Source organism: Electrona antarctica (assembly GCF_951216825.1).
Source record: "Electrona antarctica genome assembly, contig: scaffold_205, whole genome shotgun sequence".
In the NCBI taxonomy this organism is placed as follows: domain Eukaryota; kingdom Metazoa; phylum Chordata; class Actinopteri; order Myctophiformes; family Myctophidae; genus Electrona; species Electrona antarctica.
Window position 1 is genome coordinate 10,190 of NW_027638570.1, and position 18,732 is coordinate 28,921.

An 18,732-nucleotide genomic window follows, 5' to 3' on the forward strand; every position below is an offset into this window, starting at 1 on the left:
CAATAATTATTCCAACTTTCATAATTCCGGTTCACGGTAATATTAATATTAATATATTATTCATGATTGTGTAGATTCAAAAAGCATAAAACACTCGCATATATGGATATGCGCTAAAGCCCAAAACACACAATGCAACTCCTTTTAAGGACATGTCACACCAATGCAACTCCTTTTAAGGACATGTCACACCAATGCAACTCCTTGCAACAAAACAGTTTTAAGGACATGTCACACCAATGCAACTCCTCGCAACAAAACAGTTTTAAGGACATGTCACACCAATGAAACTCCTTGGAACAAAACAGTTTTAAGGACATGTCACACCAATGCAACTCCTCGCAACAAAACAGTTTTAAGGACATGTCACACCAATGCAACTCCTTTTAAGGACATGTCACACCAATGCAACTCCTTGCAACAAAACAGTTTTAAGGACATGTCACACCAATGCAACTCCTCGCCACAAAACAGTTTTAAGGACATGTCACACCAATGCAACTCCTCGCAACAAAACAGTTTTAGGACATGTCGCACCAATGCAACTCCTTGCAACAAAACAGTTTTAAGGACATGTCACACCAATGCAACTCCTTGCAACAAACAGTTTTAAGGACATGTCACACCAATGCAACTCCTTGCAACAAAACAGTTTTAAGGACATGTCACACCAATGCAACTCCTTGCAACAAAACAGTTTTAAGGACATGTCACACCAATGCAACTCCTTGCAACAAAACAGTTTTAAGGACATGTCACACCAATGCAACTCCTCGCAACAAAACAGTTTTAAGGACATGTCACACCAATGCAACTCCTCGCAACAAAACAGTTTTAAGGACATGTCACACCTATGCAACTCCTCGCAACAAAACAGTTTTAAGGACATGTCACACCAATGCAACTCCTCGCAACAAAACAGTTTTAAGGACATGTCACACCAATGCAACTCCTCGCAACAAAACAGATTTAAGGACATGTCACACCAATGCAACTCCTTGTAACAAAACAGTTTTAAGGACATGTCACACCAATGCAACTCCTTGCAACAAAACAGTTTTAAGGACATGTCACACCAATGCAACTCCTTGCAACAAAACAGTTTTAAGGACATGTCACACCAATGCAACTCCTTGCAACTAAACAGTTTTAAGGACATGTCACACCAATGCAACTCCTTGCAGCTGCCATTGGGGATAATGGTTGCATGCAACAATGTGCAACCGTCTGGTTGCAAGGAGTTGCCTGGTGAATCATTGGTTTGGGCCTAAAAGAGTCGGTGTTTGTTTTGGTTAGCGGTGTTTGGCTACAAGAAGCTGCCGTCTTCTGATCTCCTTCTGTTTGGTCCACCTGAGATTCCTTCCTGTTACAGTCAGTAACTTCCTGTTAGTCAGATTCCTTCCTGTTACACAGTCAGTCACACCGTCACACCACCATGCCAGAGTGAGCGAGTGTGAGTGAGCGAGCGAGCGACCCAGATTTTGGGGTGTTGGAAAGTGTCCAATGGGTTGTGGCGCCTCGTATGGCTGCCTCCGTCATGATGTCATCGGTGTGTGTGCGTGCGTGTGTGTGCGTGTGATGTAACGTATGCCGTCAAGCACTTCAGATTAATAATAATATAATAAGGCACTTCAGCATATCGTCTGTCGGATGGAAACCTCACAATGTCCAAAAACTGTTGAAATAAAAAAAAGCAAAGTTAGCAGAGTTAGAATTAGAAGATCTGCTAACTTTGGTGGGGGTCCTACACCTGTCATGGTGGGGGTCCTACACCTGTCATGGTGGGGGTCCTACACCTGCCATGGTGGGGGTCCTACACCTGTCATGGTGGGGGTCCTACACCTACTATGGTGGGGGTCCTACACCTGTCATGGTGGGGGTCCTACACCTGCCATGGTGGGGGTCCTACACCTGTCATGGTGGGGGTCCTACACCTACTATGGTGGGGGTCCTACACCTGTCATGGTGGGGGTCCTACACCTGTCATGGTGGGGGTCCTACACCTGTCATGGTGGGGGTCCTACACCTGTCATGGTGGGGGTCCTACACCTGTCATGGTGGGGGTCCTACACCTGCCATGGTGGGGGTCCTACACCTGTCATGGTGGGGGTCCTACACCTATCATGGTGGGGGTCCTACACCTGTCATGGTGGGGGTCCTACACCTGCCATGGTGGGGGTCCTACACCTGTCATGGTGGGGGTCCTACACCTGTCATGGTGGGGGTCCTACACCTGCCATGGTGGGGGTCCTACACCTGTCATGGTGGGGGTCCTACACCTGTCATGGTGGGGGTCCTACACCTGTCATGGTGGGGGTCCTACACCTGCCATGGTGGGGGTCCTACACCTGTCATGGTGGGGGTCCTACACCTGTCATGGTGGGGGTCCTACACCTGCCATGGTGGGGGTCCTACACCTGTCATGGTGGGGGTCCTACACCTGTCATGGTGGGGGTCCTACACCTGTCATGGTGGGGGTCCTACACGTGTCATGGTGGGGGTCCTACACCTGTCATGGTGGGGGTCCTACACCTGCCATGGTGGGGGTCCTACACCTGCCATGGTGGGGGTCCTACACCTGCCATGGTGGGGGTCCTACACCTGCCATGGTGGGGGTCCTACACCTGCCATGGTGGGGGTCCTACACCTGCCATGGTGGGGGTCCTACACCTGTCATGGTGGGGGTCCTACACCTGCCATGGTGGGGGTCCTACACCTGCCATGGTGGGGGTCCTACACCTGCCATGGTGGGGGTCCTACACCTGTCATGGTGGGGGTCCTACACCTGCCATGGTGGGGGTCCTACACCTGCCATGGTGGGGGTCCTACACCTGTCATGGTGGGGGTCCTACACCTGCCATGGTGGGGGTCCTACACCTGCCATGGTGGGGGTCCTACACCTACTATGGTGGGGGTCCTACACCTACTATGGTGGGGGTCCTACACCTACCATGGTGGGGGTCCTACACCTGCCATGGCGGGGACCAAACAGGTGTTGCAAACAAATGAATCACTGTTCAGATAAATTGAAACACCTGTGTTGGTAGGTGTAGGTGTTGGTCCTCCAACATGGCAGGTGTTGGACTACATTTGAAAGTCGGGAATTTATGAAAAAAAAGACGGAGATGAGGTTTCTGCCCGACGACAGTGACGACATAAAACGCTAAGATTCACCATCAACACTTTGAGTTCCACCTGGTGGACCAAAGTGGTAGCGCGTGGCTGCCACATGATTAGAGGCAAGTTCACCTTGCTCCGCTTTGTCACCATCTTAAATGCTAGTAGCACCCTAACCCTAACCCAATGCTAGTGAGCTAAGGCGATGTCCATCCTTTCTCTAGAAAACGTCAATATTCCAATCGCGATGACCGCAAAATCATTCTTATATTGATATAAAACAACGAGTCATTCTTATATCGATGTAAAGCAAATTAAAACAAGTATACTCGTCCTGAGCATCGAATGTGTTAACACATTCATTGCTAAAGGCCTGAATTAACGTTTATTTCATGAAATCGCCGATGGGGTGCTCACAGGGTTTTCCCGGAGCAAGATGGCACACAATGCTGGGGCTCGCCGCTCTTTACAGCCGTTTATCTGGAAGTTACGGCTCAGATTGAACTGGATTGAACAACGCGACGATGTTAGCGGCTCAATGCTAAATCCCGGTTACCACGCGGTTAAAATAGTAATGTTTCTAAAGACTCTTAAATAAGACGGAGCAACACATAAGCTTTAGCGGATTTTGGCTAACTATTTTTGGAATGGTCTTCTTCTTCTCCAAGCAAAATAGAATGAGAGTCAATGGTGGCAGTAGCCAACAGCACCCCCAGTGGCGCCGTATGAGTTAAGACTGAACATGGTTTTAATCAGACATCCGTCCCACTAGGGGGCGCCACCCTCTCATTCCTCCTCATCCTCCTCCTCTTCGTCCTCCCGTATGGTGACCGTGACGCGGTGCCAGGCGTTGCTCAGCACTCCCCGGAGGTTCCAGATGGGGGCGACGGTGTCCGGCTGCATGTTGTAGCTGCTGTCCACCGCCTTGCACACGATCTCCATGTGGCCCCCGGGGGCCTCCGGGCCCCCCCTGGGGGCCCCGCGGGGGGGCAGCGGCACCGTGGCCTCCCACAGCTTCCAGCCCCAGGCCCGGCCCGGAAGAGGGGGAGGAGCCTCGGGGTCTCCACCAATCAGCTGGGCCACGCACCACGTCTTCCCGCCGTCCGCGGACACGTCCACACGCACCACCTCGCGGCCTCCGCCGGACCAGGCGTAGCCGCGGACCTGGAGGACAGTTTTAACATGTTATTTATTCAACATTTTATTAACCCTAGAGGAGTTTTCGGTTATTTTGGTGGTCAGGACTAACTCACTGTCAGCTCCTGGGCGCTGCGATCCACCACAGCGCCCTCTGCTGGCGTGGTGATGGCAGACTGGATGGGCAGTTCCTGGATGGCCGGGGCAGACGAGAAGTCCACCGTGTCCCAGTCGGTGCCGGGAGAGAAGCCCTTATAGTCGTTCTGCTGCCAGTGGCTGGAGGACTCCTCTGAGCTGACGATCACCTTTAATACATTAACACATTAATACTGGAGGACTCCTCTGAGCTGACGATCACCTTTAATACATTAACACATTAATACTGGAGGACTCCTCTGAGCTGACGATCACCTTTAATACATTAACACATTAATACTGGAGGACTCCTCTGAGCTGACGATCACCTTTAATACATTAACACATTAATACTGGAGGACTCCTCTGAGCTGACGATCACCTTTAATACATTAACACATTAATACTGGAGGACTCCTCTGAGCTGACGATCACCTTTAATACATTAACACATTAATACTGGAGGACTCCTCTGAGCTGACTATCACCTTTAATACATTAACACATTAATACTGGAGGACTCCTCTGAGCTGACAATAGTTGAGGAGCTTAGGGATATTTCATGCTAATTAGACTAAAAGCGCCACATTTTGCACAGATGTAGTCCAGGACTCTAATGATGTATCTACAGATGTAGTCCAGGACTCTAATGATGTATCTACAGATGTAGTCCAGGACTCTAATGATGTATCTACAGATGTAGTAACACGATTCCTTTACAGGATCTCCTCACTGGTCGACAAAAACACCTTGAAGACCTTAACAGGAGCCCTCGTACAAGGCTTCTTTGACTATGCATGCACCTCCTGGTACCACAGCACCTCAAATGCCCTTAAAACTAGGCTCCAGACTTCCCAAAACAAACTGGTCAGGCTCCTACTTGGCCTCACCCCCCGAACCCACCTCACCCCTGCCCACTTTGACAGACTGGCATGGCTTAGGGTCGACGACAGAGTACAGCATCTTGCAATGGGTCTGGTCCACAAGATTCAATACTCCACCAAGATACCCATGTACCTGTCTAGATACTTCCTTAATGTTAACGAAGTCCACACCCACAACACCAGAGGGAGTGCAACGAACCATGTACAACCCAGATTCGGCACAAACAAGGGACTAAAATCCTTTCGCTCCTATGCCACCAAAATGTGGAACGCCCTACCAACAGTCATTAAGACATGCGAAAACCGCTCTCAAAGGGCACCTACGGATGGCTGCAATTCGAAACTGGCCCCCGTAAAATCTGAATCCCCCCACACCGCCCCGCCCCCCCCCCACCCCCCCAGCCCCCCCCCCCACCCCCCCCCCCCCCTTTTCCCCTCACTGTATATGTTTCTTTTCCCTTTTTACCTCCATTATGATGAATTCCTGTTCTGTTCTTTGTCTATACAGAAGTGTCTATTTGTACGTCTCTAAATGTTTTGATGAATTGAACATGGTGGACCCTGTTGTAAACAAGTGTAATGCTTAATTGGGTCGTCCACTCACAGTTAACAGCCTTTGTATTGAGTTTGTGCTTGAAATGTACTGTGATTCTGCAAACTGCACATTTTTCAATCAATCAATCAAAAGTCCAGGACTCTAATGATGTATCTACAGATGTAGTCCAGGACTCTAATGATGTATCTACAGATGTAGTCCAGGACTCTAATGATGTATCTACAGATGTAGTCCAGGACTCTAATGATGTATCTACAGATGTAGTCCAGGACTCTAATGATGTATCTACAGATGTAGTCCAGGGCTCTAATGATGTATCTACAGATGTAGTCCAGGGCTCTAATGATGTATCTACAGATGTAGTCCAGGGCTCTAATGATGTATCTACAGATGTAGTAGAGCCCCCACGGTTCATTACCTTGCCCAGCCACTTGACGTTGAGGCCCCCCACGGTGCATTACCTTGCCCAGCCACTTGACGTTGAGGCCCCCCACGGTGCATTACCTTGCCCAGCCACTTGACGTTGAGGCCCCCCACGGTGCATTACCTTGCCCAGCCACTTGACATTGAGGCCCCCCACGGTGCATTACCTTGCCCAGCCACTTGACGTTGAGGCCCCCCACGGTGCATTACCTTGCCCAGCCACTTGACGTTGCGGGCCCCCACGGTTCCAGGGACCACGGCCCTCACAGGGTATCCGTGGTCAGCAGGGATGTCCGCTCCGTTCATCTCATAGGCCAGCAGAACGTCTCCCTCCTCGCTCACGGCCTTGCTGAGAGGGATGGAGGCTCCGTAGGTGGTGCCCGTGATGTCGCGGTCCAGACCCTCGAACTGCACGTGTCGCGCCCAGCGCGCCACCTCGGGGCCGTAGCCCGCGGCCCGCAGCACGTCGCTGAGGCGGGCACCGCTCCACGTGGCGTTGCTGATGGCGGCGATGCCCCAGTTCAGACCCTTCACCTGCTTCACCAGGTTCATCTCTGAACGACGGTTACCTGGAGAGTACAGGGTTAAACATTAAGACCATTTAGATGCTTCACCAGGTTACCTGGAGAGTACAGGGTTAAACATTAAGACCATTTAGATGCTTCACCAGGTTACCTGGAGAGTACAGGGTTAAACATTAAGACCATTTAGATGCTTCACCAGGTTACCTGGAGAGTACAGGGTTAAACATTAAGACCATTTAGATGCTTCACCAGGTTACCTGGAGAGTACGGGGTTAAACATTAAGACCCTTTAGGCCTGCTTTACACTGGCAGCCAAATCTAGCCTGAATCAGATCTGTGTCACATGGAATCCGATTTCTTCAAATGTGACTTGAGTCACATCCAGAGGTGGTTTCAAATCCGATTTAAATCCGATCTGAGGAGATCTGTCTGTCTGAATGCAACGACCACATGAAGTGACCTGAGTCACATATCAAGCTGTCCAAACGTCACCCGCAGCGCGACCCGAGCGCTACTAACATGACGTCATTACAGAGCGCAAGTATTTTTATTTAAGTAAACAAACAAGAGAGAGAGAAAAACAACCAAACGAGAGAAAAAGAAAACAAGCGAGAGGACAGAAAAGAGAGGAAAACAATAGTGCAACACACGTTTGTTTTATAGGAATAATGTCACTTCATTATGTCAGCACTACAGCGGAGCGGACGGTGAAATCTGTACCAAAGTCTTGACGTCACTCGCTCATCCCTTGGTCCAGGGTCGAAAAAGTCTCATATAAGCATTGTGGTCCAAAAATAAATAAACTGTCAAAACGATATGTCGGGGAGGTGTCTCTGTATCGTTACAACAGTCAGTCACTCATATTTGATACAGTATCTTTCTAGCGAAAATGTTAATAATTCGGCGGCAGAGTTTTCTCTCAGTCAGTTGATTCTTTATATCCATGTGAGTCAAACCGCTGTGATCATTTGTTTATTTTTGGAACACAGTTCTTATTTGACGCGATATGAAGAAGTTATTGGAATTCCGAAGGGGGGGGTGCGGTTAAATGCAAACCGGGTAGGATGTGAAATGACAATGCGCTCCTCGATCCTGGCTGTCATGTGGGGGAGGAGACACACTGGAGGATGCCTCCGTACAATATTCTAAACTTCTCTAAATGAAACAAGGCCGTTTATGAGGATATATGAGGAGAACGGCTACACGCGGTCCTATCTGCAATGTCAGATAGTTGTTGGTTAAAATAGAAAGGAGAGGTCGTAGTCCCGATGCCACAAATACTTTTTAATGTATTGTATAATGACTCTCGTCAGAGGTAAATAAAATCATGCAAAGGACATACAATGAGTATTGGCATTTTCTTCACCTCAACTTATATCTCGAGCCTTGAACCTAGAAGGATTTTGTTTTAACCTGGAGTGCTGTGTGTTGTCTGCTACGGCAGTACTTGTTTCTCAATGTATTGTATAATAAAAAATATTTTTGGCATCGGGACTACGAGCTGTGCGACCTCTCCTTTCTATTTTAAAGTTTGACTCCCGTGGTCAGCACCTCCCTACTGTGTGCGCTCCTAACTTTTGTGTTAGATTGTTGTTGGTTACCACGGTAACCAAAGCAGATATGTCGATGCAGGGCGGCTTTGCGTTGAGTTGTTAAAATCAGTCTGAATGCACAGATTGGATCTGGTCACTTGCAAACGGTAGTGTGAATGACCGGGCCAAAAGATCGGATTTGAGAAAAAAATAATTAATCGGATCTGACTTTATGTGACTGCAGTCTAAAGCCGGCCTTAGACCCTTCACCTGCTTCACCAGGTTACCTGGAGAGTACAGGGTTAAACATTAAGACCATTTAGATGCTTCACCAGGTTACCTGGAGAGTACAGGGTTAAACATTAAGACCATTTAGATGCTTCACCAGGTTACCTGGAGAGTACAGGGTTAAACATTAAGACCATTGTGATGACCCACACATATAGATACACAGACTGTGAAGTGGTTAGGGAGTACCTGCCTAATTGTCTCCCTGTAGGTGAGCCTGGGTGGGGCATTCCATTCCATCTGGATTGCTCATTGGAGAGCACCTGGGCCCGGTGCCTCTATAAAAGCCATCCCCCTGCCATTTCCACAGGGAGATCCAGAAGAGGCAGACCTGCTGTCTGTGCCTCCACTGCCTGCTTGCCTCCATGCCCTTATAGAACCATGTTTACCTTATTCTTTCCATCCACACCACACCACACCATGTGCCACACATCCATCACCACCACACCACTGATTGCTGACTCCACACCTCATAGGATCCGTTATGTTGTACTCCAAGTTGTATGTATAGGCCTACTTGTGAATAAATACAGTTTCTTATACTGTTGCGCTGTCTCCTGTCTCCCAATCGTTGCCATAGCATGAGCCAGCTATGACATATGGGGGCTCGGTCCAGAAGTGAGTATTAAACTTTCAAACTTGGATTTTCAGTTTGAGTTTTGGTTATCTAGTAGCGGCTACTAGAGCCTATTGTTTGTGCGCGCACAGGTTTGACAGCCGTTCTGAAGTAAATTGGGGGTTTCCCCCGTGACGTACGGTAGATTGGGGCCAATCAGAGCCGAGGGTTGGGAAGCCTGGCTCGGGATTCCCTTTTTTGTCTTTTGTGACACGGATTTCAAATTGTTGGTGCAGGCGGGTGCGGTCTTTTGTTTGACTCTCCGTGGCCGCTGTTATTTATTTTGTTTCCGTTGTTTGGTTTCACGTTGAGCATGGAGTTATTTGGATAAATCGGATACGTTTTGTGACACATCGAGGGTAAGTTACTGAGTACTCAAACAAATATAGGAGCTACTGCATTGTCCCATGTGAGGCTTAGCCACGTAGTTTCTTTAAACTTTCGTGGGTTTGTTATTTTTCTTAGTGTTGGGGGAACGCAGTAGTAGCAGTTGTCTCGGGAGCACAGTACGTGGCTGACGGCGCAATTTTTAATTAGTTGCGTTTGTCCCCATCGTATAACCAGTGCATCAGTACCCCTGCCGAACCCCATGAAGAGCTAGGGTTGAGGTAGATAAGATTTGGTTAGGCAGATAGGGGACGCTCCTTTTGTTTGGGGTTACTCTGTGTAAAGTTACATCGCTGTGTTATTTAATCTGTGTCTATTTATCCAAACGTTGTACATGATGGCTGAAATTGGTGAATTTGTGGCGTCGCCGTCAGTTGAGTTGTTAAATGACTGTACAAAGGAACAGTTATTCGAAATCGCTGATCACTATCACATTGACATTGGGGACAGGAGACGCAAATTGCATACGCTAAAGTTAATATTAATGGCCAATTTAGAAGACGCAGATGTTTTGCCGTCGGAGCCTGAGGAAAAAGAGGGAGGTGGTGCGGCTGCTCATGGGCTACTGCCTATTCAAAGTTTAAAGGCAAATCCGGGTTTTTCATTTGAACAGCAAAAGGAGCTTATGCTTATCCAAATGGAGACGGAGAGAGCTAAAGCTGAGCAAGAAAAAGGGAGACTTGAAACTGAGAGAATGAGAGTTGACTTGCAGAGGGAGAAGTTGGAGCTTGTTAAAGAGGGGAAAATGGATCAGACGTTTTTGGACAGTGGAGGGAGAGCCTCTAATTCAGAAAACAGGCAGTTTGATTTGGTGGGTAATTTGAGGTTGATGCCAAAATTCAATGAGAGGGAGCCTGAAACTTTTTTTTCACTGTTTGAAAGACTGGCAGACTCGAGAGGTTGGCCTGATGCAGACCGGACTGTGATGCTGCAGTGTGTTCTTACGGGGAGGGCGCAGGAGGCTTATTCAGCGTTATCAGTAACTGATTGTTTAAGCTATGCAACTGTTAAGTCTGCTATCCTTAAGGCGTATGAGATGATACCTGAAAGTTATCGTCAGCGCTTTAGGAATAACAGAAAAGGTGACGAACAGTCATATTTGGAATTCTCGCGGGGATCTGTGATTAACTTTAACCGCTGGCGTATGACTGCAGGGGGGGACACATGCGAGGGGTTGTGTGATTTGTTGCTGCTAGAGCAGTTTAAAAATGCAATTCCGAGTCAGATAGCAACTTATCTCACGGAACAGCAGGTTAAAACTGTAGCAGAAGCTGCCGCTTTGGCTGATCAGTACGTGTTGACGCACCGAGACTGGGAACCACGGGGTGCCCAAATTACGCACCGGGGGAACATTGAATCCAGCCATGGGGACGGTGGTCGCGGCGCACCTTTCAAGGGAAATGTTAACACGGAGGACGGGAAAAGTTGGGCTGCTCGTGACGGTGACAAAACATGTCACTATTGTGGCAAGAGAGGTCACATTAAACCATACTGTTACGCATGGAAACAAAGAGAAACAACAGAGGTGAAGTCAGCTGCGGCTTGTGCGCCGGTGTCATATGTGAGGTCGGTAAGTAATTTACATGAGAGCGGGAGTAGTCTCGGCGGTGTAGATGAGGCGTATCGACCGTTTGTGGAAAGGGGGTTTATCTCTCTTGTGGGCTCACAGGAGAAAGTGCCTGTGACAATTCTGAGAGACACGGCGGCGCAGGGCACGTATGTTCTTGACTCGGTCCTACCATTCTCTTCACAGTCGGCTACAGGGCGTGTCATGTTGAGCCGTGGTATGGGCATGTCCACAATCCCTTCTCCTATACACAAGCTAGATCTTGAGTGTGGTCTGGTTCAGGGCGAGGTGGAAGTGGCGTTGCGCACGGCGTTACCTGTGGCTGGGGTTGATGTTCTCCTGGGTAACATGCATGCTGGGGGAAGCGTGTGGGGAAATGTGTCATCACCAGTACTGTTAAATCGGGCGGGTTCTCCTGAGCCTACCAAAGATGTCATTGTAAATTCTAAAGTGAAAATGAAGCATTCATTTGGTCGACGGGCTGAACGTCGGGAGTTCAGACCCGGCGAACACGTGTTGGCTCTTTTGCCTTTCCAAGCGAGGCTCATGGGGCCATACCCTGTTGTCGAGCGTGTGTCTAAAGTCGGCTACATAATTTCCACTCCTAATCTACGCAAAGCAAGTCAGTTGTGTCATGTAAACCTGTTAAGGCCTTGCTATGGTCGTCAGTCAGTCACCATGTGTCCTTCTGCTCAGTCAATGGCAGTGACTGAGTAGAGGACAAACTATTTGGTGTCGAGATTTGTCTGGGTGCTTCTGTATGATGGTTCTCTAATACTTGATGTCCTCTGTTTTTTTTAGTGCACCTGGGGTTGTGACCCCTGGCCTGTCCTGCTCCCTGGTGGCCGTATTGCTATAGCTAAAACACCAGATCCAGCCATTGAGGGGGGAGGAGAGTCCAGGGTGTTGCAGGGCCAGGGTGCTGAGTGTTATTGCACTCTAGGGTTAAAAGTATTTTAAAATGTAGGAAAACCATGGTAAAAGCTAATGTTAACATTATGTACCTTTAATTGATATAAAGTGCACTTCATTGATTATGTTTTGTTTATATGTTTGATTAACTTGTAGTTAATTAATTCCATGTTAAGTGGGGAGCCGTGGGTCCTAGGGGGACCACGACTTTAAGGGGGGGGGTGTGATGACCCACACATATAGATACACAGACTGTGAAGTGGTTAGGGAGTACCTGCCTAATTGTCTCCCTGTAGGTGAGCCTGGGTGGGGCATTCCATTCCATCTGGATTGCTCATTGGAGAGCACCTGGGCCCGGTGCCTCTATAAAAGCCATCCCCCTGCCATTTCCACAGGGAGATCCAGAAGAGGCAGACCTGCTGTCTGTGCCTCCACTGCCTGCTGGCCTCCATGCCCTTATAGAACCATGTTTACCTTATTCTTTCCATCCACACACACCACACCATGTGCCACACATCCATCACCACCACACCACTGATTGCTGACTCCACACCTCATAGGATCCGTTGCCTGGTTATGTTGTACTCCAAGTTGTATGTATAGGCCTACTTGTGAATAAATACAGTTTCTTATACTGTTGCGCTGTCTCCTGTCTCCCAATCGTTGCCATAGCATGAGCCAGCTATGACACCATTTAGATGCTTCACCTGCTTCACCAGGTTACCTGGAGAGTACGGGGTTAAACATTAAGACCATTTAGATGCTTCACCAGGTTACCTGGAGAGTACAGGGTTAAAGATTAAGACCATTTAGATGCTTCACCAGGTTACCTGGAGAGTACAGGGTGGATACAATTTACAATTTAGGCATTTATCAGACGCTCTTAATCCAGAGCGATTTACATTAAGCAAGAACAAAAAGCATGGCAATACATCACATATATAACAAGTATCATGAAACATGCGTAAACTAAGAACGTAACAGTGTAATATCTATATAATGAAACTATATATATATAAACTATACATACCGGTACTATACTATAAAGTGCTATGACTACATAAAATGCAATTATAGTGCTGTCTACGTAACATGCTATAAGTCTGTATAAAATGCTATCTAAGTCTACATAAAGTGCTATCTAAGGGGCTAGGGCAAGTGCTACGGGCCATGATGGAGTCTGTAGTTCTGACTGTAATGGGAAGTTCATTCCATAGTTTAGGTTAGGAGTGAGTCTGTAGTTCTGACTGTAATGGGAAGTTCATTCCATAGTTTAGATTGGGAGTGAGTCTGTAGTTCTGACTGTAATGGGAAGTTCATTCCATAGCTTAGATTGGGAGTGAGTCTGTAGTTCTGACTGTAATGGGAAGTTCATTCCATAGTTTAGATTGGGAGTGAGTCTGTAGTTCTGACTGTAATGGGAAGTTCATTCCATAGCTTAGATTGGGAGTGAGTCTGTAGTTCTGACTGTAATGGGAAGTTCATTCCATAGCTTAGATTGGGAGTGAGTCTGTAGTTCTGACTGCAATGGGAAGTTCATTCCATAGTTTAGATTGGGAGTGAGTCTGTAGTTCTGACTGTAATGGGAAGTTCATTCCATAGTTTTGGAGCCAGAAGGGAGAAGAGTTTGGGACGTGTGGAGCGTTGTCCCGGCGCTTTTAGTGAAGGTACTTCCAGCTTCCCTGCGTTGGCTGATCTGAGTGCGCTCAGGGGTTTGTCTTAAACATTAAGATCTAGTACCTGCACACTGTAGCGTGGCTGTAATGGTGTGTTTATTACCTGCACACTGTAGCGTGGCTGTGGTGGTGTGTTTATTACCTGCACACTGCAGTGTGGCTGTGATGGTGTGTTTATTACCTGCACACTGCAGCGTGGCTGTGATGGTGTGTTTATTACCTGCACACTGTAGCGTGGCTGTGATGGTGTGTTTATTACCTGCACACTGTAGCGTGGCTGTGATGGTGTGTTTATTACCTGCACACTGTAGCGTGGCTGTGATGGTGTGTTTATTACCTGCACACTGCAGTGTGGCTGTGGTGGTGTGTTTATTACCTGCACACTGTAGCGTGGCTGTAATGGTGTGTTTATTACCTGCACACTGTAGCGTGGCTGTGATGGTGTGTTTATTACCTGCACACTGTAGCGTGGCTGTGATGGTGTGTTTATTACCTGCACACTGCAGTGTGGCTGTGGTGGTGTGTTTATTACCTGCACACTGTAGCGTGGCTGTAATGGTGTGTTTATTACCTGCACACTGTAGCGTGGCTGTGATGGTGTGTTTATTACCTGCACACTGCAGTGTGGCTGTGGTGGTGTGTTTATTACCTGCACACTGTAGCGTGGCTGTAATGGTGTGTTTATTACCTACACACTGCAGCGTGGCTGTGATGGTGTGTTTATTACCTGCACACTGCAGCGTGGCTGTGGTGGTGTGTTTATTACCTGCACACTGCAGCGTGGCTGTGATGGTGTGTTTATTACCTGCACACTGCAGCGTGGCTGTGATGGTGTGTTTATTACCTGCACACTGCAGTGTGGCTGTGGTGGTGTGTTTATTACCTGCACACTGTAGCGTGGCTGTGATGGTGTGTTTATTACCTGCACACTGTAGCGTGGCTGTGATGGTGTGTTTATTACCTGCACACTGCAGCGTGGCTGTGATGGTGTGTTTATTACCTGCACACTGCAGCGTGGCTGTGATGGTGTGTTTATTACCTGTGATGGTGTGTTTATTACCTGCACACTGCAGCGTGGCTGTGATGGTGTGTTTATTACCTGCACACTGCAGCGTGGCTGTGATGGTGTGTTTATTACCTGCACACTGCAGTGTGGCTGTGGTGGTGTGTTTATTACCTGCACACTGTAGCGTGGCTGTGATGGTGTGTTTATTACCTGCACACTGCAGCGTGGCTGTGATGGTGTGTTTATTACCTGTGATGGTGTGTTTATTACCTGCACACTGCAGCGTGGCTGTGATGGTGTGTTTGGGGAAGCGGCTCTTCAGCTCGTCCAGGGACAGACTAAGGACCCCTCCCCCGGGGAGCCCCTCCACCCGCAGCCGGTAGGAGTGGGGGTCCACGGCGGGCACGGGCAGGTGGTTCCTCTTGAAGAACAGGGCGGTGGGCGTGACGTAGCTGTCGGTCAGCAGCTCGGGCGGAGGCTCCGCGTTGAAGGGCTTCAGGCTGTTGACCCTCAGGGCCGGGTGGCGCTCGGGGTCACCCGAGTAGGGGTCAGAGGTCGACGCCTGCTGCTTCTGCTGACGCCTCTGGTCCTCGGCACTCAGCTCACCCACCTGGGATTAAAACCACATTCAAATGTGTAAATAGGGCTGTAACGATACATTTTAAATGTGTAAATAGGGCTGTAACGATACATTTTAAAAGCGATACGATACGTATCAGGATACATGGTTGACGAAACGATACATGGACGATACGATTCAATGATTGTAAATCGATACAGTAACTATAAATTACAATTTAGGCATTTAGCAGACGCTCTTAATCCAGACCGATTTACATTAAGCAAATAACTAAAAAGCACGGCAATACATCACATATATAAAAAGTAGTTATCATGAATCATGCGCAAGCTAAGAACGTAACAGTGGAGTATCTATGTAAACTATACATACTATACTATATTATATATTATACATGTGTACTATAAAGTGCTATGACTACATAAAATGCAATTCTAGTGCGGTCTACGTAACAAGCTATAAGTCTGTTTAAAATACTATCTAAGTCTACATAAAGTGCTATCTAAGGGGCTAGGGCAAGTGCTACGGGCCATGGTGGAGTCTGAAGAGGTGGGTTTTCAGACTACGGCGGAAGATTGGGAGTGAGGCTGCAGTTCTGATTGTGATTGGAAGTGCATTCCATAGTTTTGGAGCCAGAAGGGAGAAGAGTTTGGGACGTGTGGAGCGTTGTCCCGGCGCTTTGAGTGAAGGTACTTCCAGCTTCCCTGCATTGGCTGATCCGAGTGCACGGAAGGGTTTGTATTCAGCAAATACATTAAATCTGTGTGAAACATGTGGATAGTGCAGGCGTTCTAAGGGAAAATATATGAATAATATGTATAGAAATAAGTAAACAATACTCTGGCAAATATATGGACATTACACATACGTACCTTGACATGAACACAGAATGCACAGTTTAGGTCTACTGTACTGTACTGTAAGTGTCAGATACTCTAAAGAGTTCATAACAGTGTCTGATAGATCCATGAACCGATTACATTACAGAGGTGACGTTTGCAAGGTAAATTATGATTTATGACAACACTAAAGTTTCCCCATTATGAAAATAAATAGAATACAGATCTGATATACGGTATATTGAGGTTTATATAGACATACTGCGGTCTCTAAATGTGTTAGTGAATAGACATACTGCTGTCTCTAAATGTGTTAGTGAATAGACATACTGCTGGCTCTAAATGTGTTAGTGAATAGACATACTGCTGGCTCTAAATGTGTTAGTGAATAGACATACTGCGGTCTCTAAATGTGTTAGTGAATAGACATACTGCTGTCTCTAAATGTGTTAGTGAATAGACATACTGCTGTCTCTAAATGTGTTAGTGAATAGACATACTGCTGGCTCTAAATGTGTTAGTGAATAGACATACTGCTGTCTCTAAATGTGTTAGTGAATAGACATACTGCTGTCTCTAAATGTGTTAGTGAATAGACATACTGCTGGCTCTAAATGTGTTAGTGAATAGACATACTGCTGGCTCTAATTGTGTTAGTGAATAGACATACTGCTGGCTCTAAATGTGTTAGTGAATAGACATACTGCTGGCTCTAAATGTGTTAGTGAATAGACATACTGCTGTCTCTAAATGTGTTAGTGAATAGACATACTGCTGGCTCTAAATGTGTTAGTGAATAGACATACTGCGGTCTCTAAATGTGTTAGTGAATAGACATACTGCTGTCTCTAAATGTGTTAGTGAATAGACATACTGCTGGCTCTAAATGTGTTAGTGAATAGACATACTGCTGTCTCTAGATGTGTTAGTGAATAGACATACTGCTGGCTCTAAATGTGTTAGTGAATAGACATACTGCTGTCTCTAAATGTGTTAGTGAATAGACATACTGCTGGCTCTAAATGTGTTAGTGAATAGACATACTGCTGTCTCTAAATGTGTTAGTGAATAGACATACTGCTGTCTCTAAATGTGTTAGTGAATAGACATACTGCTGGCTCTAAATGTGTTAGTGAATAGACATACTGCGGTCTCTAAATGTGTTAGTGAATAGACATACTGCTGTCTATAAATGTGTTAGTGAATAGACATACTGCGGTCTATAAATGTGTTAGTGAATAGACATACTGCTGTCTCTAAATGTGTTAGTGAATAGACATACTGCTGTCTCTATATGTTAGTGAATAGACATACTGCTGGCTCTAAATGTGTTAGTGAATAGACATACTGCTGTCTCTAAATGTGTTAGTGAATAGACATACTGCTGTCTCTATATGTTAGTGAATAGACATACTGCTGGCTCTAAATGTGTTAGTGAATAGACATACTGCTGTCTCTAAATGTGTTAGTGAATAGACATACTGCTGTCTCTAAATGTGTTAGTGAATAGACATACTGCTGTCTCTAAATGTGTTAGTGAATAGACATACTGCTGGCTCTAAATGTGTTAGTGAATAGACATACTGCTGTCTCTAAATGTGTTAGTGAATAGACATACTGCTGTCTCTAGATGTGTTAGTGAATAGACATACTGCGGTCTATAAATGTGTTAGTGAATAGGTGCTGTCTCTAAATGTGTTAGTGAATAGACATACTGCTGTCTCTAAATGTGTTAGTGAATAGACATACTGCTGGCTCTAAATGTGTTAGTGAATAGACATACTGCTGTCTCTAGATGTGTTAGTGAATAGACATACTGCTGTCTCTAAATGTGTTAGTGAATAGACATACTGCTGTCTCTAGATGTGTTAGTGAATAGACATACTGCTGTCTCTAAATGTGTTAGTGAATAGACATACTGCTGTCTCTAAATGTGTTAATATATCTCCAGAACATGGTAGTGAAGACTCACCTTGTATTCCTCTAGTATCTCCAGAACATGGTAGTGAAGACTCACCTTGTATTCCTCTAGTATCTCCAGAACATGCTCCTGGTAGTGAAGCTCACCTTGTATTCCTCTAGTATCTCCAGAACATGCTCCTGGTAGTGAAGCTCACCTTGTATTCCTCTAGTATCTCCAGAACATGCTCCTGGTAGTGAAGACTCACCTTGTATTCCTCCAGGATCTCCAGAACATGCTCTTGGTAGTGGAGACTCACCTTGTATTCCTCTAGTATCTCCAGAACATGCTCCTGGTAGTGAAGACTCACCTTGTATTCCTCCAGGATCTCCAGAACATGCTCCTGGTTGTGCACGGCGTACAGCGACCAGAAGGGTTCGATGGCTCCGCCCGCCGCCAGCAGGATCTTGTCGCCGCCCGGGTGCATAGCCACGAACTCCGTGATGTCATAGACGCCGCCCTTGTAGGTGACCCACACCCCCCCGTCCTGCACCGAGCGGTGCTTGGTCACCTCGTCCTGGGTGTAGACGGGGAGGGGCCCCCGGGGGTCCCCGACGCTGGTGGCTGCCCGCTCTGTCTGCAAAACAATACGA

The 18,732-nt window shown here is 47.0% G+C and overlaps 1 protein-coding gene across 3 annotated transcripts in view; it reads right to left on the reverse strand.

The window, feature by feature from the left end:
• Nucleotides 1–2,872: 2,872 nt before the first annotated feature.
• Nucleotides 2,873–18,732, reverse strand: part of suox (sulfite oxidase) — a 147,008-nt gene continuing 131,148 nt past the window's right edge. For all 3 annotated transcript variants that reach the window (XM_079530828.1, XM_079530827.1, XM_079530829.1), the window contains exons 4-8: nt 18,450–18,716; nt 15,031–15,370; nt 6,463–6,821; nt 4,371–4,559; nt 2,873–4,281 (exon numbers count right to left, since the gene is read on the reverse strand). In XM_079530828.1, the coding sequence (XP_079386954.1) occupies nt 3,904–4,281; nt 4,371–4,559; nt 6,463–6,821; nt 15,031–15,370; nt 18,450–18,716 (1,533 nt within the window). In that variant the 3' untranslated portion in view covers nt 2,873–3,903. The remainder of the gene's footprint in view (nt 4,282–4,370; nt 4,560–6,462; nt 6,822–15,030; nt 15,371–18,449; nt 18,717–18,732) is intronic.